This window comes from Mycteria americana, chromosome 1, assembly GCF_035582795.1.
Source record: "Mycteria americana isolate JAX WOST 10 ecotype Jacksonville Zoo and Gardens chromosome 1, USCA_MyAme_1.0, whole genome shotgun sequence".
Classification (NCBI taxonomy): domain Eukaryota; kingdom Metazoa; phylum Chordata; class Aves; order Ciconiiformes; family Ciconiidae; genus Mycteria; species Mycteria americana.
The window spans coordinates 190,700,543-190,727,360 of NC_134365.1; the positions used below are offsets into that span (position 1 = coordinate 190,700,543).

General features: G+C 44.3%; 1 protein-coding gene and 1 long non-coding RNA gene across 3 annotated transcripts in view; one reads left to right on the forward strand and one right to left on the reverse strand.

Annotated features, from left to right (window-relative positions):
- The window catches only part of HTR2A (5-hydroxytryptamine receptor 2A), a 27,778-nt gene extending 19,689 nt beyond the window's left edge, over nucleotides 1-8,089 (reverse strand). Inside the window, exons 1-3 of one of the 2 annotated variants that reach the window (XM_075489423.1) lie at nucleotides 7,690-8,089; nucleotides 6,551-7,103; nucleotides 1,446-1,646 (exon numbers count right to left, since the gene is read on the reverse strand). In XM_075489423.1, coding sequence (XP_075345538.1) covers nucleotides 1,446-1,646; nucleotides 6,551-6,965 — 616 coding nt within the window. In that variant the 5' untranslated portion in view covers nucleotides 6,966-7,103; nucleotides 7,690-8,089. Of the gene's footprint in view, nucleotides 1-1,445; nucleotides 1,647-6,550; nucleotides 7,206-7,689 lie in introns of both variants that reach the window. The other variant, XM_075489412.1, reaches the window with a different exon arrangement.
- LOC142403232 (uncharacterized) lies at nucleotides 7,901-12,660 on the forward strand. The gene is made up of 3 exons (XR_012773634.1): nucleotides 7,901-8,153; nucleotides 10,536-11,744; nucleotides 12,163-12,660. It is a non-coding gene; the product is annotated as an uncharacterized LOC142403232 (long non-coding RNA).
- Nucleotides 12,661-26,818: the final 14,158 nt, after the last annotated feature.

Sequence of the window (26,818 nt, forward strand, 5' to 3'; positions counted from 1 at the left end):
AGAATGCACCGAAAATATTCGCACTTAGCAGTGTCCAAGATTGGAAAAACTGGACAGATTAAGTAATATGTTTTCTACTGGATTGATAAAAAAGTGACTGTAGAGATATAAGGTGTGATTCATCTCATATAAATGAAGACATCTACGTCTGCGTTGCTCTAGGCTTCCTTTATAGTTGAGAGCTAGGTATTTTTAGGGTGGAGTTCACCTGGCCTGTGCTAGGCATCTACATCTGATCAGCTGAACACACCCCAGAGCCACACATGATGCTCTTGAACCTCGGCAGGTCTTGGAGGATGCAGATCTGTCCTCCTGTTGAGAGAGGGCTCCCACTATTTCTTGCTGCGCTGCAGAAGATGCGGCTAATTCAAGCCATAAATATCCTAGACTGCTTTTTCTCAGATTCTGGGCCAAGATCAAGTGGGAGGCCAGGGGGCGATTCAGAGCGGCGGGCAGGCAGCAGTGTTAGGCACCATCTCCTTTCCTTCCCCTTGGAAGAATGGTAATGGATTACAGTTACCACTTGCAATAATTTATATTAGCCAGGGAAGCGGCTAATTACCTTTGATTGCTGGCAACACTCATCTCTTCCAGGGCAAGAGAGTGAATTTTTCTTCCTTCTGAATAAGTGAGCTGCCAATGCTTGGGGGGTGTACAAAACCAGCTGAGCTGAAAGGGAGCTGTGCTTTCAACACATTTGAGAACCATTGCCCCAGGTGTGTGAGGAAATCCCTGATGGCATCAGACACCAAGCGCTCTTCCACCTCCCTCGCCGTGAAACTGCTCTGCACCGAGGGTGCTGCCACCAGGGGAACGGAAGGGTGGCACTCCCATGCCCAGTTTTGAGCCTCTGGGTCTTGCCAGTGCCAGGAGAGATTCATCTAGGGAGTCATTCAGGGCACCTATTTTAGGCTGCAATTCTGAAGTGTCCTGTGGGGAAACTTCTCTCATTTACGGTGTACACAGAGTATCTAATGCCTCCTAAATAGGATGCATAAATACCCTACCCTACGCACCGAGAAAGGCAGGAAAGATCTGCCCATAAGAAACATCTCTAAGCAACTTGCCCTAATAAGAAGTTGGGAACAACTGACTTACATAAAACAGGGAAATCTTTTTTACGGTTGAGATAATTTTTTCTGTTCAGATGTTAAGGCAATGATGGATAATCAATATGGGAAATAAACACATCTTTAAAACAAACTTGAACCCAGTAGTCCTATCACTGATGTATATTCCTTCAGTGACAGTGCTGCTCAGTTCTCCTCCATTTCCCATTGTCGTGGTTGATTTCCATTGCATAATTACTACATTACAGCACTTCTTCGACTGTGGCAAGCAAAATATTGCAGGCAGAGAATACAGTTTTAGACTGCAATATATATGTCAAATCCTCTCAAAGGCTAGAAATCTGCAATTACATGCTGAGATATTGCCTCACTTACCAACTGATATGGTCCAAACAGCAATTATTTTTGCAAAAGCCTTAGTTCTTGAGTTAAACTGGCTGTGATGGATGGGGTTTCGAATGGCAATATAGCGATCCAGTGAGATGGCACAGAGGTGCATGATGGAGGCAGTGGAGAAAAGCACGTCCAAGTAGATCCAAATGGCACAGAGCTTTGTAGGTAGAGGCCATCTGTATCCTGCACAAGAGAAAGTTGACATCAGCTGAGAATATGACATACTCACATCTTTTGTTGTGACACGTATGTCTTAGTGCATATATCCTTCTAGTAGAAGCTGGTAGTTAAGTGATGCCTTCAATAGAAGCTGCCTGACACTGTTTTAAGAAACCTTTTTTATTTGCTTGCAACTTTCTAACTCTGTAGCTTTTGGGATTATCTCTGCTTCTTTCCCAGGCTACAAGCAGCATATGTTTTTTTTCTTTTAAATTCTATTTGCATAATGCTAATGCTTGATGTTATAATTAACCATTTCTGGCAGCAAATGTATGGAAAGAGAAGCAATTCTGTCATTGTAAACCTGCAAGTTCTCAATTTTGTTTTAGGACTTTTTATCCACGTGATTACTGCATTATTAACAGCTGCTGATATGCAAAGCCGCCTAAATTCTGAAACTGAAACTTTAGATTTAGTGGCAGCTGAAGAAAGAAATGTATTTTGTTGCATATCAGTGATACTTATCTCACCTGTCTTTAGGCACCTACCACATACTTAAATAAGGATATTCCCTGTATTGATGAATATTGATAGGCTCCTCCAGAGAGAGCAATCCAAAGCAAATGCATTACTGTTTACCAGTATCCAACTACATCTTCTTTGCTGCAAATTAAGCCTTCCCTTTTTCCTTGTTCTTTCCACTAGCCATAAAGAATAATTGATTGCTGTCCTTTCTGGAAACTATTGGAAGATGGCTATCATGTCTTGCCTAGTTTTTTCTTTTTCTTTTCCAGACTAAACAAAGCCAATTCCTTTATCTTTTGTTTACAGATGATGCTTTTAAAACTTTTGTGCTTCTTGTTTCTCTGCCCTGGAATCTTATTTAATTTATCCACATCTTGCTTATCATTCAGTGACCAAAACAGGACTTGGTACTCTTGCAAAGGCCTCCTGACTGCTAAGTGAAATACAAGATTGCTTCACAGGTCTTGCAGGGAATGTCCTTACTTACACAACCTGGAATGATGAGTGCCTTTTGTATAAAAATATCATACTAGTGACACATGCTTAGCTTATGGTCCGTTTTGACAGCCAGATCTTGTTCAGCATTCCTGAAGCGTGGACAAATTTCCCCAGCAGTAGTTGGTTTGCTGTCTTTTTCCTAAGTGGGTATCTTTGCATTTATCCTCACTCAATGTTATTTCTTCATTTCAGACTTTCTCTTCAGGGGTCCAGATAATTGTTGATGATTCTGATCCTGTCCCTCTGAGTGCTTGTAACCTCTCCCAGCTTGGTGCTTTTGGAAAGCTGTGTGAGCTCACACTCCATACACTGTCCAAGTTGTTCGGAGCTGTACTGGGCAGACCCAGGCTAAGCAGAGCCCTGCAGGATCCCCATTCAAAAGCCCTTCTAGCCCTGCAGGGAACCACTAATACCTCTCCTTAGAGCAAGTTTTGCAGTTAGCCATGTCCTTATCTTGTGGTGATTTAATTTAGAGCATATTACCCAAGCTGCCCGTGACAGTGCGGCACGGGGCAATGCCAAAGCTGGTATTGTGAGAACACGCTAGTGTTTCAGGGGGTGCCTGTCTCCTTTGTAGGTACAGTACAAGATTTGCAACAGTAGGAACAGCAGAGGAGCTAGGTCTGCGCCTAATTAAATTTAGTCTCAGTAAGCACTGAGGAGACCTGTTTCTTGGTGCTCTTGGACTGCTGTAATACGAGCTGACCCTGACAAGCCATGCAGCATTTATGGGTACGTTTTATCTTGTTTTCTGCTCTTCCAGTGGGGAATCTTGTCTCTGGAGTGTGTTACGTGAGGGCTGGCTTTCAGGGGCACGTCTTCCCAGCAGTATCTCTCTGTCAGGCCAGGGCAGTTTACACAGGGAAAAGCGATAAAGTGTTTTTACACTTGACTACATGCATCTGTTCTCTTGCTTCACTGGCCTTTGGGAACTCATTTGTCATATCCTTCTAGACCTCTTGTCCTTGTTCTAAACCTGGATGGGGCAGGGATAAAACAGCATCCATCAGATAAACTAGCTTGGAGACTACAGGGCCAAGAAAGGGGAAAGTAGATGAGAGCCAACTGTGGGTGCAATAAGAGTTAGGAAGGGTATAGATAACATCCTCCAGGCAGGCCTTGGGACATTTTATGTGGCACATGGCACGGGCACCTTTGCCTTGTGCTGTGCTCTGGACACTGTCCAATTTACCCCTCGACATATCCAAGGGGAAACAAAACCAAACCAAACCAAACAAACCAAAACACGGCTGCAATTTAAAGGTTGGATAGGCAGGGAAAGTTTTACAAGGTCCAGGATTTCATGTGGTCCATGAGAGCTCATGAGGTCCAGGAGCTCATATGAGGGAGTCCCAAGCAAGTGATGCTTGTGCATCTATACATTTTCAGGTTGAGAGGCTGAGAGGGAGGGCAGGTAGCCCTGAGAATGAGATAAGATTTTCTTCCTGATGTAGCCAGAGAGTAGCATCCAGGAGAGGAGAAATGTGTTCTCCCAAGGCCTTTCAGGTGAGGAGGCAAACAAGCCAAGCTGGCCAGGATGGCTGGGCTGCTGCTTGTTGGTAACAGGAGGTGCAGGAAAACTGTTTTGAGTGAACAGCTAAGGAAGTGCTGTAAGGAAAGAAGAGAGGAAAGTCTGTAGGCACGGGCAGTTGCTGAGGAGGCCCTGTGCACCATCCTGCCTTGTCAGAAGCACATCAGCCGAGGCCATGTCTGGGGTCAGCACGGGGCTGGACAGGAGCCCTCTGAAATGCCTGGTCCTTCCACTGCAGCAGGGAGTTACGCAGCATCTGCCAATAATCCTGTTACTGTGGCCCCACAGCGTGGGACAAATCTCCGAGGCAGGAGCAACAGGCATCCAGCACCCTATGCGTTTTTGGGTGGGAACCAGCACTGTTGTTCAACTCTGTGAGTTTTCTGCTCTGTGGGCACGTCCACCTTGGCAGGACTTGCTGGGTGTCTTTTTATCCAGCAGAGGCTGGTGCTGCTCCGTGGATGGAGAAGCCTGCCTGGCCCAAAGGGTGCGGGCTGGGGCAGGCACATGGCTGGTGTGGCCGGGCACCTGAATGGGAATTGCCCACAGTAGCTGTAAAGCTCTCAAGAAGGAAATAATCTCTCTTTCGAGCAGTCACAATGCCCCTTCAAGGGGCTGCGGGGCGGGTGGTGGAGCACACTCGTTCCCCAGCCTCGGAGGAACCCCAGCAGAGCAAGGCGGGTGCAGAGGCCCCCAGTTTGGGCTCAGGACTGTCAACACAGGTGATGTGGTTGATGCTGGCTGCATCCTGGCCTTTCTCCGGGCAGCTGAGGCCAAGCAAATGCTCCTGCGTAAGGGGAGGTTTCTCTCTGCACCCTCACTGGTTGTCCTGGAGGTTGACGGTGCACCGTGCTGAGACAGCTCTTCTGGCACCTGCATGCACCGCCAGATGATTTTTCACCCCAGGTTACCCTGCAAAGGCCTCCCCTTCTTGACTTTGCAAGGGAAAAAGCAGGGAGAGAGGAGGCAAAGCCAGCACACTCCCTCCCCTACGGCTGTAGCTGCCCAGCTGCTCCTCTGTGCCGGCGATCGCAGAGGAGGGCGACGCAGCTTTCCCCCCGCGACGAGGGTTTCGGCTTCGCTGCGTGCAGGAAATCCCACATCCCGACCTCCAAATCACTTCCGAGCCACGGATTTCGGGTGCCTCTTTCCTCGGCAGCGGAGCCCGGCCAGCAGGAGTCCCTGTTGCATGTCTCAGGGAATCACGCAGGATTTAAAAGGGTTTTGCTAATCTCACGCATCGGACAATTTCTGCTCCCACGGTCTCTTTTACACCGTTTCTCCCCACCAATGGTAATTGCACCCCAATACAATAAATCACAATGTTACACCATCACTGATGCCAAATACGGTTTGCTAATGCTACTTGGGGGCAATCTGTGTAGAAATACTGAAACTGGGAAATAAACTTCCAGTCTTCTGGATGAAATCTCTCTTAAGTCACAGGCTCATGCTTGGACCTTCAGTCCCAAAACAGTGAAGCAACAGAAACCTTTGCAAACAACTTCACTTTCCTCCTGACGTTGTCTGGCTTCTCCTTGAACTGTAGCAATTCAGTTGTGCCACTGCAAAACTCATTTCTCAAAGTTTAGGGATTATAACAGCCTGACAATATTGGTACTGAACACATAGTCTGCTGCTTTTTTTCTACGTGAGCTGTGCTGCAAGTGATTTTGGTGAAAATGAGAAGAAAGATCTGCTATTAATCACCTACAAGGGTATGAACTGTGAGTCATTATTCACTTAATTCTTGAAGAACTTATCTTGGGAAATCATAGCTTTGCATTTGTAAATGTTACTAAAAATTAGGCAGAATTAATTCCCATCCGTTTTTTAACTCCCACAATATTTATTCCAGCATTTGCTGGTAAGTAGATGTCTAAGCAGGGTATTGGTGTTAAGAGAATTATTTACATTTGTATTATTTCATTAAAAAAAGTGAAGGGGTTGCCTACTTTGGATCTAAAGGTAGTCATTAGTGCTTCTGTGCATATTTGCAGAGCAAAGTAACTGGCAGGACCCTACATTCTCATTAGGAATATTGACATTTATGAGCCAGGGAAAAAAACCTGAAAGAATAGAGAGAACAAAGCATCTTCCTATACACTTTGAGACAATTCCTCCAGCAACTGAGTAATAAACTAATGTTCTGGACTGTGTTTAAAATGCCTGTAATTATAAATATAAGGTAGGGAAAGATTCAAGTACTTCACCTATTCTTACATGCATTAACCAATTACATATATTTCAACTTGTATGGAGTGATTACAATTTTTCGTGGTAAAAGAATGGAATAATAATAATAACAACAACATGTGCATGCAATGTTTAAAGCTCCTCAATACATGCAGTAGGTTACATAGCTAATACTCACCGTACAGTATGGTTAACATTGACACAGGCATGACAAGGAAACCCAGCAGCATATCAGCTATTGCAAGTGACATTAGAAAATAGTTAGTGGCATTCTGTAGTTTCTTCTCCAGTGATACAGCCATGATGACAAGAATATTTCCAGCAATGGTTAAAACAATCACTATCACTGTCAGCAAAGCTGGCCAGTTTTTCTGTGAAAGCTGAAACAGGGAAGAGTAGCACGGTAGACTCATGTTACTTTCACATGAAAGATTGGTTAGGTTTTCAGAGTCCGCAGTCAAGTTAAAGAGATGTGATATATTAATCTCTCCAGCTCCGTAAACATTTCTGTAGAGTCTTCTCTCGTGATTTATTTGTATTAAGGAGTTTGCAGTTGGGTTCACCGAGCTCTCCTCATCACAAAGAATATCCATTGCTAAGTCCGAAACCGGTGAGATAAATAGTGAAAAATAGGGAATTATCACCCTTTGTCACCATCAGGCTTTATATTCCTCAGCTGTCCATGCCAGAAGTTGAGGGAGCACAATCTTTTGTCGACTGTATTTTTGCCACTAGCGTGATGTAGAAAAACATACCAGAATGACTCCAAATGCTGAAATGTTTTGTTTTCAGTTCCATAGGAAGTCCAGCGTAGGCATGCATTGAAAATCCAGCTGAAAAGCAAAACCAAACTGTAGGATAGGGAATGTGGACTTGAGGCTTCAGAGAGCAAAAATGTTGGAGAAATAAAAGAAAAAACTTTTGCAACCACTAGGACTCCCCTTTGGAGCTATATCTTATTGCTATTGGTAACTGTAATCACACAATTTTAAACACAGCAGTATTAAAATAGCTTGCCATACAAAACAGCAGAGCTCTTGCTTCCCTATTAAGAAAGTTGATTAAAGATTCCATCCAGCATCTTTCTCTTGAAATAATTAGATATGCTCTTATTTATAGTTCATCTTCCATAATATGGCTGATAGTCTCTGACTTCTGTTGTATTCAGTATCATTTTCAGCCTCATATCAGAGTTTACACATTCTGCTCCATGCTGATTTTTATATCTAAGTGTACCTTTTGGCCCAGCCTGGCTTCAGAATGGAAATTAAACAACTAGATACTGTGATAAAAAAATACAATTTAAGGAAGACTTACATTGTACTTCAGAGCCCACTCTCAAACAGCAATTAGGTGCGCTTTGTACCCTGATTTACCATATTCTTCACTGTGTTTAGCCAGTTTTGTGTCCTTTTTCTTCAGCCTCCTCCAAAATGGTGGTATTTGGAATAGTTTTTTGACTTCTAAACTGCACACTTGAGTGAAGCCAGTTCCTGTGCTGTGAGGCTTGCTCTTTTCTTCTGAGAGATAGGCTGCTTGCCGACTCTTTCCTTGTGCATTTCCCCGCCCCAGGGCAAGCTATATTTAAAATAATACTAATAATAATAATATCAGAGCCCTTCTCGAAATGACACAAAAGAAAGAGCACACACGCACGCACACACACGCGAAAAAGCAGCCTGCACGGAGGAATTACTGATTTCAACAGGAATGGAATTTCTTGCTCACTGCCTTGTTCGGTTTGTCAGACCTCCCACTATCTGGATGTCATAAACTGCAAGGTAACAACAGCAGAGGAGGGCAGGGGAGGGCAGACCAAAGAACGTCTTTTTGGTAAACTAGCAGCTTTTGCAGTCTGCATTTTGGAGGTCCTCTGCTTGGGTGCTTTTTCAGTGCATGCTTTCCATTTGCAGAGGATGGCTTGCAAACACAGCTGCATGCAATTACAGTGTTTTACAGGATGCAGGCTTAAAAGAGACAAAATCTAAGGCTCGCGATCGTAGATACTAGTGAAAAATGTAAGTGTGAAGCTTTTTGCACGTAGAGGGGAAATTATGACACCCTTAAAAGGAAGGAGTAACATTCGGTCCCTTTCAGTTTTAACTCCAGGTCTGTGCTGACATGTTAATCAAATTGGCGATAGATATTTATAAAAAATCAAAGTCACTCTGATGTCACGCTCATTTGTCAGGAGGTGGGTGTAACAGTCAACCCCAGCAACCTGTCCCAAGGAAGGGTCCCAAATAAAGCAGTTCAGTAAGGCAAAATGGTATACAGCAGAGGGGGAAACGAAAGAGCCTTGCATCGTTTCTGCCTTGTACCTCTGCTGCCAGAACATGAATTAAGAAGTAGCCAACTCTTCAATTTTCAACATATCACAAAACCTACTCCCAAATTCACTGAGGCTTACAGCTGAGGGGGTCCGCTGCTCCTCTGCCCATCTAGAAATATATTGCAGATTTCCCTCATGTAGAGGGCAACGGCTTTATACAGGCAGGCTCAGGCAGTTTGGAGTGAGGGCTCAGAGAGGTGCGAGTGTCACCGGGCACCGGTGGGTCCCGGCGTGCCCGCGGGCCCATGGGTGCTGCAGTGTGCTCCCATAGCTCAGCTCTGCATGCAGCACCGCTAACCCCGCTGCGGATCCCGGGGGGCTGCAAACACATGGAGAGTTACCACAGCTCAGCTGGCACGTGCTAATCTCTTCAGGGGTCAAAACCTTATCGAAGCGAGTCTCAGAGCACCCGCCAAAGCCCGTCTGAATCTATGAGGCACTGTTACAGAAAGCCTTTTACGGTAAAGTTCCTTTGGGGCTGGTTTTGCTCCAAGCTGAGCCCACACCAGCAGTCATCACAGCAGGACAGAGCAGCCAGGCAGTAGCTCCTACTGACGCCCACTTGGGAGTCAGAAATGAGTCATCCCAGCACTTAAGTTTCCCAGTCCCATAGGTGAGGCCAGAAGACTGTCTGTCAGGCAACACAAGCTAGTAAAAAAGGCTGATAATGCTGAGTTTAGCAAGAAATGCTTCAGCCCTGGCAGTCCTGTCCAAGAGCCAGAAGACACCCTTTCCCTCTCTCATTTAACACGATAACCAAATGGGTTACTGTGTTCACCAAGTGAATTCGGCATTCGTGCTCCAGAGGGTTTGGCGGCTGTCCCCATGAAGATGCCCTCAACGTGAGAGTGCAGATCTGCTGCAGAGATTGTGCTCTGCTTCTGTTGAACACGGCTATTGTGCAAAACAGAGCACGAGACCCCTTGGCTAGGGCTACGTGTAATCCTTTGTGAGGAACCCAGGTGTCCTGTTATTTTCTTAGATGGCTCCCTCCAGGCTCTAACGACTCTTTAAGTCATGGGTGGGAGGTGCTTTTTTGCAGGTGAATACCCAAACCGTGGGACAGAGGCTGTAGCTGCCAGCAAAGCCCAGTTTCACCAAGCAGAGCTGTGCACCTTTCTCCCACTCCAAGGATGAGATGGAGGTTTAGGACCTGGTCTTCTACTTTCCTGAATGAATACGCTAAGAAATAGGCTGTGTGTAAAAGGCTTGTGAACCCTGATTTCACAGCTGCAGCTCCCTGTAGACCTGAAGCAGATACCTAAAGGACCTGCCTGTTCCTTACAGAGTAGCTTCATCTCCCCTTCACTGCAGTGGGTGACTTTCACTCAGGTACTTCATCCTTCCTCTGCTCCAATGACTCATTTAAGTCTGCAGCTCTACTCTGGACATCAGGGATGTAAAAGGAAAGTGCAAATAGGCTGGATGTTGCCTTGTCTAAGACCTTTGCAGGTACAGTCATAAGCTCTTCAGATAGGCACTGCAGCATTTCCTTTGGTCTAGCTGGAGACACATCACTGCAAGGTCTGAGTGCCTTCTGAGCACTGCTCTGTCCCCCCAGAAAATTATTTGACATATGTGAGGCGGAGGCACAGGTGGATGAAATGTCTTTTTTAGGTTTGCACATGAAATGTGGATGAGTCAGAAACCAGTTTCGTGTAGCCCAGTATGTCAGAAACAAATCCATGATCTTACGATGTCTTCTAGCAAAGTGTGTTGGATATGCTACTGAGCACAAGTATATTGTATTATTTATCTCTGGGGTTTTTTTGACTGCAACAACCACCACCACCACCCCCAAGAACCTGAAAATGGCTTCCCTTCCATATAGTGTCATTACAGGCATCAAGCAACAAAAAAGTATCCAACCTTCCTGGGCTGAACCCAGTGAAAGGAGGGTACCAGCGTTTCCACGGGTGCTCTCGTCTCCTTGAAGAACTGAGCATGCACTCTGCCTTGAAAGAACAGTGAGATACAACACCTGGATGATTTGTCTTGTCTAAAGCCAGCCTTGACCACTGCTTTCCTGAAGGTGAATAGCTCTGGAAAACTGTAGGTCCCATGGTCTTCCATTTTTAAACAAACAAGCTTGCACTCCAACAGCGGCAGAGCCTCACACGCTGCAACCTGCAATCCCAGGCAGCATGTCTGTGCTAAAAACAAAGACAGCTGCAGTCTGTCCCAGTCTATGTAAATTAAGTGAAATCTTAGCTTAAAATGGCGATAATATGGTCTGCATTAGACATAAAGCATTCTTTAGAAACACAGATGGCACTGGAACAGTCTACGTATTGCTTTTTAATTTCTGGAAGGCATCATGTATCAGATTCATGAGAGCCCCTCCTCTGTTCCCTAGCTCTGCTTGGAAATGTTGTGGGACATTAATTTGTCCTCTTGAGACAGATTTTGTGCTGTTTTTATGCTTGGCATGGTGCACATAACAGCTTCCTAGAAATGCAGCTTTTCAACAATTTCATCTGAAAGAGGGGAAGTAAAAAACTGAGTTTACATAACTCGAACTTAGTGTTCTCAGGATTATTTCAGGTATAAAACTCCCTGGTTTCTGAGTTTGCTATTGCCCTCCTTGATACTTTGAGTGGATTGTGTAATCAGTAAATGTATAAACTGCAGAGGTTAATCGTTCACCCTGACATCTAAAAGTGAGGCAAGTGGAATGTGAATACTTTGCGTTGTGATCGCGACTACTACTATTTGGTATCTGTTTACATTTATCAAGGGCTGTTGGAGCAGTTAATACTGTGGTGCCTTGAGACGTGAATCAGAGCCTAGTTATTACAATCCAGAACAAATAACTAAACAGCGCTGCTCTCTTTTCGACGCACGCTCCGCAGTCGAGCTCATTCTGGATCTCTCAGCCTTCTCAACCCGTGCTGTTGCAGTGAGGTGAGAACAGGTTGACATGCCCTTTCCGAAATCCACGCAGGAGCAGCATCTCTCACCCTTGCTGTGTGAGCAAGCTGGGTGTTGTGGCACCAGCACCCTGTGTCCTCCCATGGGTCCTGATGGCTGAAAACCTGTGGTGAGTAACTGGTGTGTTGCTGTGGGGGTCTCTGCTGTGAAGCTGTCTGTCTGTACTGATTTGGTCTGGACTGCTTTTGAATGAGAACTGAATATTAGAAGTTGAGGCTGGAGGGGAAGCTGGAATAACTCAGTTTAACTATAATTTCTAAGTGTGGTATATACTAAGCAATCTGTAATAAGCAAATATATATCATATATATATAGATATATACATAAACCTGAAACTCTGTAAACTTTCATGTGTATCCCCCATGCAAATGCTAGTTTCGGTGTCTGTTCAATCCCAGGTGAAGCTGTGGTTTATCTCACTTTTAAAAGACTGATTGTCTCATTCATCCATGAGTTTTGGAAAGACGTGCAGTATTCCTGGTGATTTGTAGGGTGTCCTCCTTTCTAACCACATGTTATCCTTTCAGGATCTGCAAGTTCCTCTGCATACTTACAGCCCCAACAAGGACATAAATGTGAGAGAGAACCTGGAGCACCTTAAGGCACATCTTTTATCTGCCTAAACCTCTGCACTGAGATCAGAAACACTGCACCTGCAGCCCCTTGTAGGTTGATGTGATTCCAGTGTGATTCCAGTGGAGCTCCCTGGATTGCTGTGGCATAAAACTGATGTAATGATTAGTTGGCTGGAAATTAGAGTTGCAAAATTTGTTTTCTTATGTGCAATTTTGACTATTTAAACATTTCTTTTCCCATATCAAAATTTTTTCATGGGAGGAAAAGTTCTGAAGAACTTCGGTTTGGAAGTATCCAAACATTTTGCTTCAGTCTTGTTGATCTAAATGTAACATTTTAATATTGTTGAATTAAAAATGTTTTCTTGTGAGCCAGCTAACTGGCTGAGATGCAAATCGTCTTATTCCCTTATTCTCCTGGACAATTTATATCCACCATAACAGCAAGCCCAGAGGCAGTTTCAAGTTGAATTGAGTTGAAATAAAATATTCCTGTTCAGTTAAAAAATAAACGTTTGATTTGGGTCAAGCCCATGTAGCGAAGAAAATACTTTGTTTTGATTTTCCCAAAGGAAACCTGAATGCTTAGGGCAAAATTAATTTTTTCTTGCATAAAAAGTTGATTTGGTGGAAACTTAATTTCCCACTAGAGGCCACATTGCTGGGAAGTGTCCACTGAGCTTTTGTGCTGAAGCAGTGAATGGCCTCTGATGCTTTAAGGAGGAACTCTGCAGCCTTTTTTAAAGAAACCTCTCTAAAAACCTATGCTTTATTTTAGTGAAACCTGAAGGGACAGGTTCTTCTTCATGTCTTTCTCTTAGCTGTAAATATTAACTATTTATATATCTGACAATAGCTTTTATATCACCAGAGGCCTCTGCAGACATTTGATTTACTAAAACACATTTGGCTTTAGATATTTTCATTTCAGCTCTGATAGGAAGAAGCTGGCAGGGTGGCTTGTTCTAAGACAATATTATGCTGTGTTCTGATCATCTGAGTTACAAATTGGCCAGTTCCTCTGTAGGTAAAATTTTATTTCATCCAGACACACATCAGTGCAAATCCCATGACATAAAGTTCTGTATTCCAGCATTAGTACCAGAATCTCTTCCACTAATTTTTTCCTCCATTTAAACTGCCCAGCAGTCGTGAGCATTTTCCACTTTATTTGCTTCAGTCTACCGCTTAAAGATGCACTGTCTCCTCTTGCTGCCCACAATTAACCCTGGTCATCATCCAAAGCCTGTATCACCTCAGCTGTTATCCAGTGAAATAATGTCTTTTTAATGGGTGATCAAAACCATACACCATATTGCAAAGGTGGTATTGTGGGAACTTTCTGCCAAGCCAGCATCATCTGTAGGGAGTCTTACATGTCTGTTAAAAGCTGTTTTATCCTTTCATCAGGCGATAGACACTGCAGAAGAAGGTGGGTGCACTTCATCCTTCCTTCCTTTCCCCTCCTCCAATAACTTCCATCACTTCGTAAAAGATTACAAAGTTTTTATTTTTTTCCTGTATTCACTGCTGATGCTTACTTGTAATTTTAGATCCTGCAGTATTCAAATTAGACTTTTTTCCCTCTCAAGGTCAGTACAATAGTCCAAAAGGAAAACAAAGTTGTTTCAATTTCTTGTGTTCCAGGCACTGATTTGTCAGTATTTCTCTGGGCTTTTTTTTTCCTTGTTTCTCTAGTAGCACATAAGCAGAAAAGCAGGAGTAAGCTGAATCCATGAGGACCTTGCTACATTTCTACTTGGACATTGATGGATGGAGAAGCCTTTAAAAGGAAAAAAAAATCAATATTGAATCTGAAGAGGTGGGTCACCTCTGCTGGTTTAGCAGCATTACGTGGTGGCAGGGAGTAACCCAAGTATGTTTGTACTTCCCATCTCCCCAGAAGCTCATGGCTTCACCAGCGTACGGCAGACAGTACCAGAGACCTGTGAAATAGGTGAGGAGCTGCCAGACCAGCAGGAGTTAAGATTACAAATATTTTTTCTCTGCATACCATTCTTGCTCTTTAAATATGGCAGAACCAAACAGCTGCAGCGCCGAAGTGACAATCTTAAAAAAATAAACATAGCTGCTATTTGTTACAGCTCTCTATTAAAACTGGCAGGTGACTGCTGTTATGTTTTCCCTCTCTTATTCCTGGGATAGCACATTTTCCAACTTGTTCAGTTACAGTATGTAATTTATTACCATCAAAGTGGAAAACATTATGCAGCGCATGAATTAGCATCAGTATAAATGTCTGTTATTGAATGTGTGCTATATTTCTAGAAATAAGCAGTTATTCCTCCTTGGCAAACCTAAGATTTTTTCTATCAGGTTTTGTTTAATTATATTTGACTGATTAGAACAGCTTTAATGGATGCATGCAAGAGTTTGTAAAGGACAGTCCCCAATAAGTCTACTTTTGTGTGAAATTAGGCGAAGTTGTTGTCTTTTTGCAAACATAGTCCAGCATTAAATCAAGGTTGTTTGGGCAACGTGGACTGGCAAGAAGGCACAAACTTGTAACAGAGATACACTGGTTGGTTGGGTCCTTAAATATTAGTCATGATATTGTGACTGTGGCTTGTCAACAGGGTTAGTTAGCATTATAGCCTAGGATCCAGTCTGCCTGTTTAAGATAGATATCTACCTAAATTGTAGGTTCATAGAAAAACAGTTGCCTTAACGGAAAGGCAATTGAGTCTCTCCATTGAGAGTCAATGGAAAAGCTTCCATTGATTCTGTGTCAGTAAATTTAGAGGGACTCATTCACTGGACTGCTGTGCTGGATCCCACCCTTTAGTCATTTAATGTAAGATGGCGATTCACATATCAAGCTACAAATTGCATCTTCATAGCATCTGGTTCTTAAACCAGTGAAAACCAAGACAGATCTGCAAAATATACTAAAAGAACTGTGTTAATGCCAGGTATGTAAATAGTTTTTTACATCTAGATGAAGCACTGTCTGAACTAACCAACTCAGCTCAACTGACTGCACTGAGATTTTGGTGCTTACTTTCAATGTTTTAAATGCTGTATTTCTTGCAGAATAATTTTACTATAATTTAAGGTGTTCCAGAGGAAATGTAGCATCCTTTTGAGTTAGCGGTGCAACTAGTTCCCGCCTTCTTTTTTAGACTCAGTTTGTGAACAGGTATTCTCTACAGAGCCCGTAAAATTCTACTGTGAAGGTCCTGAGGACCTCACAAAAACTTACAACTCGATTTGTAAAAGAAGCTGTTATTATTTACCTAGCTTAATAGACATTGCTTTGTCTGTGCTCTAGTTTCTGAATATCAGCAGAATCCAGATGTTTTTCTTTAGAACACTTAAGGCAATCAAAACTATTTATTTAAAGCACTGAATCACTTAAAGAAACAAGTGGAACACTACTGAAAGTTGAAATATTTTTCCAGAGGGGTTTGATATCTCTGTAAACATTTTGGCTTTAATTTTCTTCCTACTCATTTTTGAGTCCACCAAGAATTCAAATATCAAGTTTTCTATCAATTTCCACCAAGGGTGCAAGTACTGTAAGTTGGAGTACAAGTGGAGAACCTCATCACTTTATGTAGTGTAATTTGTACCCTCTAACATATGGCTGAACACCACTGTATTGTGGAGTCCAATAAAAGACTGACTTCTTATGTTATAGCCTTTTAGGAAAATCCACACTCACTGGGCATCTCCATATCTTACACACAGGTACCGTACAAACATGGGCTACAGCTGAGCATCAGAGCCGTGCGGGGCAGGCGTGGGAATCCTTGAGAGCACCTCTGATATGAATGTTAAATTAGTTTTATTGAAATATCTCTTTTAAATGAACTGAGCCTGATGTCTCGCTTGTACTGGAATATGCCTTCTTAATGATGCTTCCTTGAAAGCTGTGGATGAGAGGCAGGAATGAGGGAACAGTCATTACCCTTAAGAGTATTAAAGTATTGAGTGGTAAAAGTTATTGCCTTTCTTCCAACCACAAGTATTCCTAATGTCTATCAATACAATATAGGGCACTGCAGCTTTCTGTGGTACACAGAGTCACTGAACTAATGCATAGATCACCCCCTTGCACGCAAATAAATCCCAGTTAGCTGCTGGTCTGCTCTAGTCATCTGTGAGAAAGTCCAGAGAGACATACTGACATGACCCACTGCAAGGGAGATGTATGTGTGTAAAGGAGTCCCAGGAATGGGGCAGATCAGAGTACTTCCCACAGCATACATACCCTCAGGAGGATGGCTGCTAGCATATTACCTAGCCTTGGCAGCTATCCTGTGCATGTCCGTGTGAGATACCATCAAGGAAAGACTTAATGAGTGCTACTGCAGCAAGGGCAGGGAGGATGCATGAGCACCCTTGGGCTGCCCACAGGATGGATGGGAGGCATCCAGGAGAGCCCTCTGGGCTAACAGCATTCCCTGGGATGTGCTGGCAGATGCAGGGTGGCGATAGCCCCAGTGATCCAGTGACTAACTCTCACATGGTGAGCAGAGGCACGGGCAAAAAGGAAGGCACTTTTAATGCAGATATGAAAGCAGATGTTCAGTGTGATAAGGAGGAGAGATACCAGGGGCGGGGGCTGCTGCAAAGTGGCAGGACCTGCAGAACAGAAAGTGAGGGGTGTATAGGAGGATGGAGAAGGATTTGATGTTTGATGGGTGAAGGGAAGAAAGGGGAGGGAAGAAACATCTATCTATCAGTTATGGTATGCAGATTCATAAGGGTCAGGTATCAGACATGCACAGTCAGATGAGTCTTTGACAAAAACTCCCTTCCATCTCCTGTGGCCAGCTAGATTCCTTTGTAAGCCCAGGAATGACCCTTTCCCACATCCATGGTTTGAAGTTTGTTACTTCAAATGCAAAAACTCACAAAGTAAAAAACCCCAAGGTCATATCTCTGTCCAAAAGAGTCTTTAGGGTCCTGGAGGGCTCTCTTTAAAGTTTTAATCCTTTGTTGGCTTTCATACACTGTCAAGTCCTTATTTTAATGCCCTTTTTATCCTTCTGTATTTCTTAGACTACTTTATCTCCATATGTTTGTCAAGCATGCTGTAGAAAGCAGTACTTCTCCAAGTAACTTAGACCCATGTCCCTGTTTGGACTAAGAAAAGGAGAGCTTGGCAGGGGAATACAGTATCTTTCAAACCACTGGTAAATCAATGTAAATGGAAAATCTCCTGTTTTCACTCCTTCGTGTTTCCAGGTGTGGGAGGGAAACACCTCCAGGTGTGGGAGGGAAACAGCCAGGTTCTGCAGTGGGGCTGAATCTGGTCCATAGGGATCTTCTTACTGCCATTTCCCCAGGTGCTGTGCCAGTTTGCTTTCCTGTCTGAGACTGACTTTTAATACCTCTGACTGGAAATCCAGTGACAGCCTGAGAGAAAACAGCAGAGAACCTGCCTTTGTAAAAGAAGGCTTGGAACAGACATGTGAGCTTTCAGTAGGAACTATGTGTAGGCAAGAAGTCATAAGTAGCTGCACAGGTTATAATGGGGAGCAAATTCAGAATAGGGATTCGTGATCTTTTGTTTGCAGAGGCAGGCTCCTGGTGCTAGTGGAAGTCCCACCGTGGCCTGCTTAGCAGAGGTCAGAGCCTGCGTGTTTATATGTATCTGGTTTTATTTATAGGGAGCTTTCGGATTGCACAATCCAAAGGAGTGCACAATCCTTTTGGCAGTGGGAAGAACACAACTCATTTATCAGCAATGTGTTGTTTGTTAGAGTCAGGAGCTGTGGGTAGGGCAGTTTGGACGTGAAAAGGACAGAAGTGCCTACAGCATATTGACTTTGGAGAGACACTTCTGCTATAAAGAGGCCGTTTCTGCCATTTGTGCCTTATACCTTGTCCCCAAGAAACACACCGGCAGGGGAACAGAAATCAAACTGTTCTGTGGTGCTGGAAAATTTCAAGGCTACAAGACATATCTGGCACATGCTAGATGGAATCAAGACATCACGCAGGAGAGCTGTAAGCATTGCACCAAATTGCTTCTTTGATGCTCCATGTGTAGTGTTTCATGTAACATGTGGCATTAACATGCAAGATTCAAGCCAGAAGTTTGCCTCTGAAAGTAAATCAGGCATCCACCCAAACGCCTGACAGGCGATGAGCCTTGTATTTTCTAATGGCCAAAACCCCTGGGCCCTGCCAGCCTGGCAGAGTCCGAGTCCTGAGTCAAGGGCTGCTCAGTGAATGCCTTTTTCCTGTAAATATGTACTTAAATATCAGGCCACTAAACTGGTGCATCCGGCTTGAATTATCCTGTGCTGGTGATAGGTGAACAAAGAAAATAGCATGATCCAAGACAAATAAAGGAAGACTCCATAAAAGCAAGAAGTTCTTTTTCCTAATAGTGAATTCTCTGAAACCAATAGTGTTCCCGCTAATGTAAACTGAATGGAGAATCAGGCTCCCGTAAAATGTAAGCTGGACAATGTGGGGCAGAAGTTCCTGCATCAAAATGCATAAACTATCTCAGTGGCTCTAAGTACTAAAAAGAAGTGATCCAAGCCTGTTTTACGGGCTGCACTCTGCATAGGGCTTTCTGGCATGGGGACACAACACTTACTGGGACTTGTAGGTGGTTCTCCAAAATAAACACCCACCTCACTGTCCTGACTATGGAAAATTAATTATTATAGAGAGTCATAGAATCTAGAAATCAGCCTGGTGCTTTAGGAAGGCCATCCCAGGAGGCCCTGAGCTCCAGGAAGATGCAAATATGAAGCTGGAGAATGGTGCATCCCTCCTGCCTGCAGCCGTCTGGGACAGGGCTCCCCATTTCCCCATCCTGCTGCTGCTGTTTAGATGTTTAGGTATGTTGTTCCAAGTTCCCATAACGTCCCTGGCATCCATGTGTGCTGGCAAGTGAGAGCGGTTAGTTCTGTAATGTCCAAACCAACTAGCAAATTACCGCCTGAAGTCTGCATTCTGTGTCTGCACCCCCCCCCAGTTTCTGGGATGAGCTACTGGTCTGGGTTCACATACACCATGTAGCTGACTTTTGCAAGATAAGCAGCTCAGTGCTTGTATTCTGTGTCTCTGTCTCGCGCATGCTCCCTGGTAAAGAACAGGAATGAGCTATTAGATTCAAAATTTGAAAATTTTAAATGCTCCAGGGTGTATCATCAGCTGGAGAAAAATCCCATCATTACACTGCTACTACAGCGTCCACCTTATTTGTGCCTCCAACTCCAATGCATTAAACTTAATTACCCAGTAGTACAACTCCGACAGATGTAACATATTGGGATAGGAAAACCTTTAAAAAAAGCACTCCTTCATTAATAATTGAAGTGGCGCTTGTGCTGGCAACAGGGGAAAGCAAAGTGATGCCAGCCTGTGGGACACAACACAAAGAAGCAATCTTAAACTGTTTTAATAAACACATACAAATCTTAAGTTAGTGGTCATTTAATCCAGAACATGGAGTCAACAGATGGAAAACCCATGAGGTCTCCTATTGTGTGTCCCTGGTCGTGGAGGACTGCTGCAAGCAGTGTGCTTCTGTTGAATCAGCCTAGTTCTCCACACCCCAAGCAATGGGACACCCGCTTCCCAGAATATCTTCCTATGTAAAGCCTTTTTGTTTTTTCCCCTCCGCAAGGGGCAGTTTAAATTCACCTTGTGATTTCATCCACCGTTCCTAATTGCATCCTTTCTGCTGAAGGAGGTAACTCCCCTTGGTGTTCAGACCCTTCAGATATTGATAAGAAAATCACTGTGTCCCTTTTCTTTCGCAGATGTGTTTAAGCCCAGTTCTATGCATATTTAGCCTTTAAAATCTTTCTTCCTGCAGCCCCCACATCCTTTTTGCTGCTCTGCTTTTACGATCTCTCACTGTGCGTACGTCTTAACATTTCAGCTTTGATGGTAATACGGCAGTCAGGACAGGTTTGCCAAACCCTTGCATCTAAAGTGGAAGATAATTAATCCTATTGTTCTTCCATTTTACAATTGGAGATAGACAATTTGCTTTTGCTTGGAGTCTCTTCCCACCGCCTTCTGGGCTGGAACAGATTGTCCCCTCCAGTGCAATTTCAGCCACATTCAGTCCTTGAAATTGTGTTTGCAGCTTTTTCCCTTAGAAACAGTGGAGGAGGGGGGGGGGCAGGAAGGAAAAAAAGAGAAAGTGAATTAGGAGCTTTTGCCCTTCCCATTTCACAGCTGTTTCATTCCATCATTAACCCTGTCAGTGCTAAAAGGGTTTGGGAAAAGTCAGGCATGGGAGGAGGCTGGTGACAGGCGAAGGGGGTAAAGCACGGCAAATGCTTTGGAGGGCTAGTGAGCAACGGTGGGAAAAGGCACTTTTGAGCAGGATGGCTGCAAGGGGTATAGCGAGGATTACGCTGGGAGGTTGAACTGGGGAGGCCAAGTAGGCAGGAGGTGGCAGGAGGAAGAGATATGACAGTGGCAGTTGATGGGATAGGGGGATAGTGGGGGGAGGGAAGTGGTGTAGTACCGCTGTCAACTAAATTTATTGCCTGCTGGATGTGTAGGGCGAGAAAAGCAGACTTCATGGTGCAGCAGAGAACATGGGAAAGCTGGATTTGTAACCTCAAAAAAGAGCTAATGCTCTGGGAAAACCTTCTGAACTGAGAGTAGGTCTTGATATAGGATGATGTGGCATGGTAAGACGGAGCAGAGCGAGCGGGCATTAAGACAGAGAAGTCTTCCACCACCATGTGCTTGACCTAGCAGAGCACTGTAACAAAGACTGGCAGAGGTAAGAGCTTTACTGATAAAACTCCTCTCAGGGGAGCAAGAGGACTCCAAACTCTAAGGGAAATCTCTATTCAAGGATTCCTTATTTAGTTTATAGCACTAGAAGGGGAATATTCTGCTATTACAGAAACATTCCTCCAGAGGAGAAGCCCAGTGCATCTAATGCAGTAGGAGCTACAATATTTGGATAAAGTTGTGAAAACAACCTCATCTTCATGGATCCTGCCTGTTCCTCCGGGATGACAGGTGTTCTGAAAAATATTCACTGTTGCAATTAGCATATGGAAGCCCTGTATATCAGTTGGTTTTGGTTTTAGATCCATGATGCTTAATGGTCACAGGAATTTCCCAGGGGGTGACAGCCAGAGAAGTATCAAGCAACCTACTGGGGTTTGCAAGCAACCCCCTGGAACAGATTAGCATGTAAAAATAATGGTTGTTTTGTTTCTGAGCAATTTTTACACATTTCTTCAGCTGCCCTCTTATTCATAGGTTTCTAGCCACATTTCTGCTTTTTTCTTCTTTAAATGTGCAATCCAGATTTTCCTGCTGGAAATAGTCTCCAGCAAACAAATATTTAAGTGTTAAGCAAGCTTGACCCTTCCTATTTTAAGTCTTTGGCACTGCGACACCCATAAGTACCCATATACTATGGGTATATATACCCATAAGTATTCACCCAAAGTGAATATAGTTTCCCAAAGCATAATAATGGAATTTCCCAAACAGTAAGGGAGTTCGTGGTAGGAAGCTCCTTTTTTGATTAGTTAATGGCCTGCATTCATTAGTCATAGTGGTGTCACCATCCCTTGTTCCAGCTGCTTGAGTTCCAGTGCCTGAGTAGGGTTTCAGACAGTGCAAGCAATCTCATTTTGCAAGATGCTTTGTGTTCACAGTGCAGCTGGAGGTTCCATGGTATATGGCTGGGCATTTTCATATGGTTTCACTGCATGCTTGCTTGAGCACAGGAGCAAGGGGTCGGGCAGTTCCTCCATGTGAAAGGATTCAGCAGTCAGAGTTGAGGATCTGTGAGTGATTGCTGTGAACCAGCAAATATCCCCCTTCCTGTTCCGGGCAGGAAAATATTTGTAGGTACTTACCCTGTCCTATACACACAAGTAAATGAGTAAAACAAAGCACGACTGCCCCTGAATGTAATTCTGACAGCTTGCTTTATACCCCAGCAACTCGAGAAATGTTGAATTGTTCTTGCCTTGTGGGAAGAAAAATGCACCTATTCTTGGGCAGACTTATAAGGCAGATTTTGCCTAAGGGCTGCCTGGCCAGTGGCATGTTCTTATCTATGTTTGATACACCTGCTGATCTCAGCCCTATTAGTGTTTTATAAGTTACTGAATGTGTTTTTCTTGCAGAAGTCTGTGCATTTGGCCACCCTAACTTTTGACTCCTTTGTTCATTCACTCTCCATGCTGGTTTTCTGACCGCATGTACTCCTTGCCACGGAAGGGCCTTGAGAAATTGCTTCTGGGAACTGATCTGAAACTGCAAGGAGTCCCATGTCTCTGCTTCCCAGATTTCTTTACAAAATACTATATTGGATCATAGAATCATAGAATCATAGAATCATAGAATCATAGAATATTTTGGGTTGGAAGGGACCTTTAAAGGTCATTTAGTCCAAACCCCTCTGCAGTGAGCAAGGACATCAACTGGATCAGGTTGCTCAGAGCCCCATCCAACCTGACCTTGAATGTTTCCAGGGATGGGGCATCTGCCACCTCTCTGGGCAACCTGTGCCAGTGCCTCACCACCCTCATTGTAAAAAATTTATTCCTTATATGTAGGCTAAATCTACCCTCTTTTAGTTTAAAACCATTACCCCTTGTCCTATTGCAACAGGCCCTGCTAAAAATAGGCCCCCTTCAAGAACTGAAAGGTTGTAATAAGGTCTCCCCAGAGCCTTCTCTTCTCCAGGCTGAACAACCCCAACTCTCTCAGCCTGTCTTCATAGGAGAGCTGTTCCAGCCCTGTGATCATTTTTGTGGCCCTTCTCTGGACCCTTTCCAACAGCTCCATGTCTTTCCTGTGCTGAGGGCTCCAGAGCTGGACGCAGTACTCCAGGTGGGGTCTCAGCAGAACAGAGCAGAGGGGGAGAATCACCTCCCTCGACCTGCTGGCCCTGGATATGGTTGGCCTCCTGGGCTGTGGGCACACATTGCTGGCTCATGTCCAGCTTTTCATCCACCAGTACTCCCAAGTCCTTCTCTGCAGGGCTGCTCTCAATCCCTTCATCCCCCAGCCTGTACTGATACTGAGGGTTGCCCTGACCCAGGTGCAGGACCTTGCACTTGGCCTTGTTGAACCTCATGAGGTTCACATGGGCCCACTTCTGGAGCTTGTCCAGGTCCTCCTGGATGGCATCCCCTCCCTCAGGTGTGTCAACAGCACCACTCAGCTTGGTGTCATCTGCAAACTTGCTGAGGGTGCACTCGATCCCACTATGTCATTGATGAAGATATTAAACAGCTCTGGTCCCAGTATGGACCCCTGAGGGACACCACTTGTCACTGATCTCCATCTGGACATTGAGCCATTGAGCTCTACCCTCTGGATGTGACCATCCAACCAGTTCCTCATCCACTGAACAGTCCACCCATCAAATCCATATCTCTGCAATTTAGAGAGAAGGATGTTGTGGGGGACCGTGTCAAAGGCCTTACAGAAGTCCAGATAGACAACATGCGTAGTTCTTCTCTTGTCCACTGATGTAGTCACTCCATCACAGAAGGCCACTAGGTTGGTCAGGCAGGACTTGCCCTTGGTGAAGCCATGCTGTCTGTCTCAAATCACCTCCCTGTCCTCCATGTGCCTTAGCATAGCTTCTAGGAGGATCTGTTCCATGATCTTCCCAGGCACAGAGGTGAGGCTGACAGGTCGGTAGTTCCCAGGGTCCTCTTTTCTACCCTTTTTAAAGATGGGTGCAATGTTTCCCTTTTTCCAGTCACCAGGGACTTCACCTGACTGCCGTGACTTTTCAAATATCATGGAGAGTGGCTTGGCAACTACATCAGCCCATTCCCTCAAAACTCCGGATGCATCTTGTCAGGTCCCACAGACTTATGTGCATTCAGGTTCCTCAGGTGGTTACGAACCTGATCTTCCCTTACATTGGGAGGGACTTTGCTCCCCCAGTCCCTGCCTTGTGGTCCATCCACTCAAGAGGTGGGAGAAGAGAGGTTGCCAGTGAAGGCTGAGGCAAAAAAGTTGTTGAGTACCTCAGCCTTCTCCTTGTCTGTTGTTACCAGTTTGCCAGTCTTGCCCATCAGGAGAGGTACACTAATAGGCTGGGTGTGTCTGTTTCTTCCAATGTCACTGCCTGCAACTGGAAGGAGAGGAAAAAATAACCTATGCTCCAGATTCCCTTACCAGCTGTCCCAAGGCGCTGAAGTCTCTTTTGGTCACCCTTGGACTACGCGTTGAGGTTTCATCACCACCCACATGGAGAAGCAGTAATGGGCAATAGTCTGAGGGCTGTACCAGGCTAGGAAGTTTCCTAGCGATGACCTTAACCCGGGCCCCAGGGAGGCAGCAGACTTCCCTAAGAGGAGGTCTGTCCAGCATATTGCACCCTCTGCTCCACTCAGAAGGGAGCTGCCTACAACTATAACCTGTCTTTTCTTCCTTATGGAGGTGGTCGTGATACAGGGGGTAGGCCTTTCTGACCCTGGCAACACCTCTGGTGTAGATGGACCATCATCCACATCATCCATTGACTGGCCTTCCACATCCAGAGCTTCATACCTGTTGTACAGAGGCACCTGGGAAGGCAAGGTGGGCAAGGAGGGCGTTTGCCTGCCACCCTGAGCGTGGACTTGCCTCCATTCACTCCTTTCCTTTAAGCTACTGCCTTTAGCCTGGCAGGATTTTTTTTTTTTTAGTGATCATTCCACAGGATCTGGTGCTATATTTTACAAACCACACTGGAATAGCTCAATAGTTTAAGCTTTGTTTTAAATAAAATAAAAACATTCCCTTTTGGTTTGAAAAAAAATCTCATTTCTCACTTAAGGTGAGGAGTAATTCTTCTGTCTGCAGTGGCAACTGGTTAAGCTACAGAGCTCTGATAGTAACAGAGAATGTTTTTCTGCCTAAAGTTATTTCTAGTCCTGCGAGGAGCAGGGAGTGAACAGGGAGTGAACTCCATGATCCTTATGGGTCCCTTCCAACTTGAGATATTCTATGATTCTATGATTTTATGATAACGTTTTATTTGAGAGATAATCACTTTAACTGGTGTCTGCTTAAGGATTTAAAATTCCCAGTCTCTTCATTCTAGAATAACCTGATCTGAAGGATGGCAGGTAGTGGGTTGCTGTGATCAGCAGAGACAATCCAGGCTGGGAGGAGGCAAGACCTTCAGCTGTGACCCTGTTTTGGCTGCAGCACTGTTGGAAAGAGAAGTACCACCTCCTCCTCTCCCTACAGTGGTATTAGCCAAGCAGTGGCCCACCCTGGACCCACGTAGGGATGACAGTGCTGCTGTTGAAGAAGCACTGAGAAGGACACAAGGCATTGAGAAACAGCAGTGATAAAGCACCAAACATGCCCTGAGGGAGGACATGTTGAGTAGAGGCAATCTGAGGCGGACTTACTGTGAGAGGAGAGGTGCTGCCTGGCTTATCCTTGCTGGATATTTGATGCAAAGGCACAGTGAGGCATTTTTCTCTAAGCAGATCCAGCATCGAGTGGTTGGGAATGAGGCGCCTAGACAGGACTGCGTTAATTTTCAGCTGTGTAAAAGGCAGGCCCACCGAAGCCTCTTCTTACTGAAAGTGAAAGCAGGGTGGGAATCGTATATAGATTTGAGGGCTGGTAGAGTTTTTTTACCCTGGTTTGGTTGAAATAGTTGGGGGTTCTATGTTTGGTTTCCATTCCTACCTGGTGAAGCGGTGTAGAGTGAAGATGAGGTATCCCTCTGCAGACATATACTGCTTTGGTGTTACTGTACAATGAAAACAGAACATATCTGTCCAAAAACCCAACAAGTAAGTGTAGGGGCTTAGCTCAACAGGAGAGATTCCATTTAGTTGATTAATAGTGTAGGTATCCAAGAAGGGACGCTAAAGACAAGAAGTATTTGTAGAATCCTACACAGAAGAAATGGAAGTAACCAAGTCTAAGCAAGGATAAGGATGGAACAGAAACAGGTTGAAGCTAAGAGGCAATTTTTCTTCCACCGTTTTATTTCCTTCCCTTTCTGGAGAAATCCACCACAGGGAACCTTGTGAATGAGAATTTTAGAAAATACATAGATGACAGCAAATGTTTTGCATTGAATTAGACTCAATGTCCGGAGAGGGTTTTTTGTCATCTCTAGCAACCAGCTCTAGCTGTGACAGTCTAGGAGGTGGCAGCAAAACCCTAAATCCTGCTGTAATTTTTACTTACACAGTCACAGTGAAACTTGTTCAAAACAATACTGGTCTGAGGAAGCACAACGAATACCAATTTCTGACATTTCTTCTTCCATCAAAATCAGATGAAATGCTGAATTCAAAATAAAGGTACCAATTACAGTATTCAGGTATGATTTATAAAAACTACACTACGGTCAGTGTAATGTCATACTGGTTTGGTAATGTCCATGCCTAAATCAGCTGTATTTTGTACAACTCCGTATCCTCATTTTCAGATTAAGTTCTTCACAGTTTGTGGCATTTCCAGTTAAAATATCGTCCCCTGGTTTAGAAGATTAAACTAATCTTCATCTCATGGCAACAGCTCTGGTTGGCATCCTAACACTGCTGTTGCCAAATTATTTTGTCATGTTACACGTTCATATTAAGCTAAATTAGCAGTAGGAGTCATGCACTGAAGCTACAGTACATATCATCATCACAGAGTGGGAAAT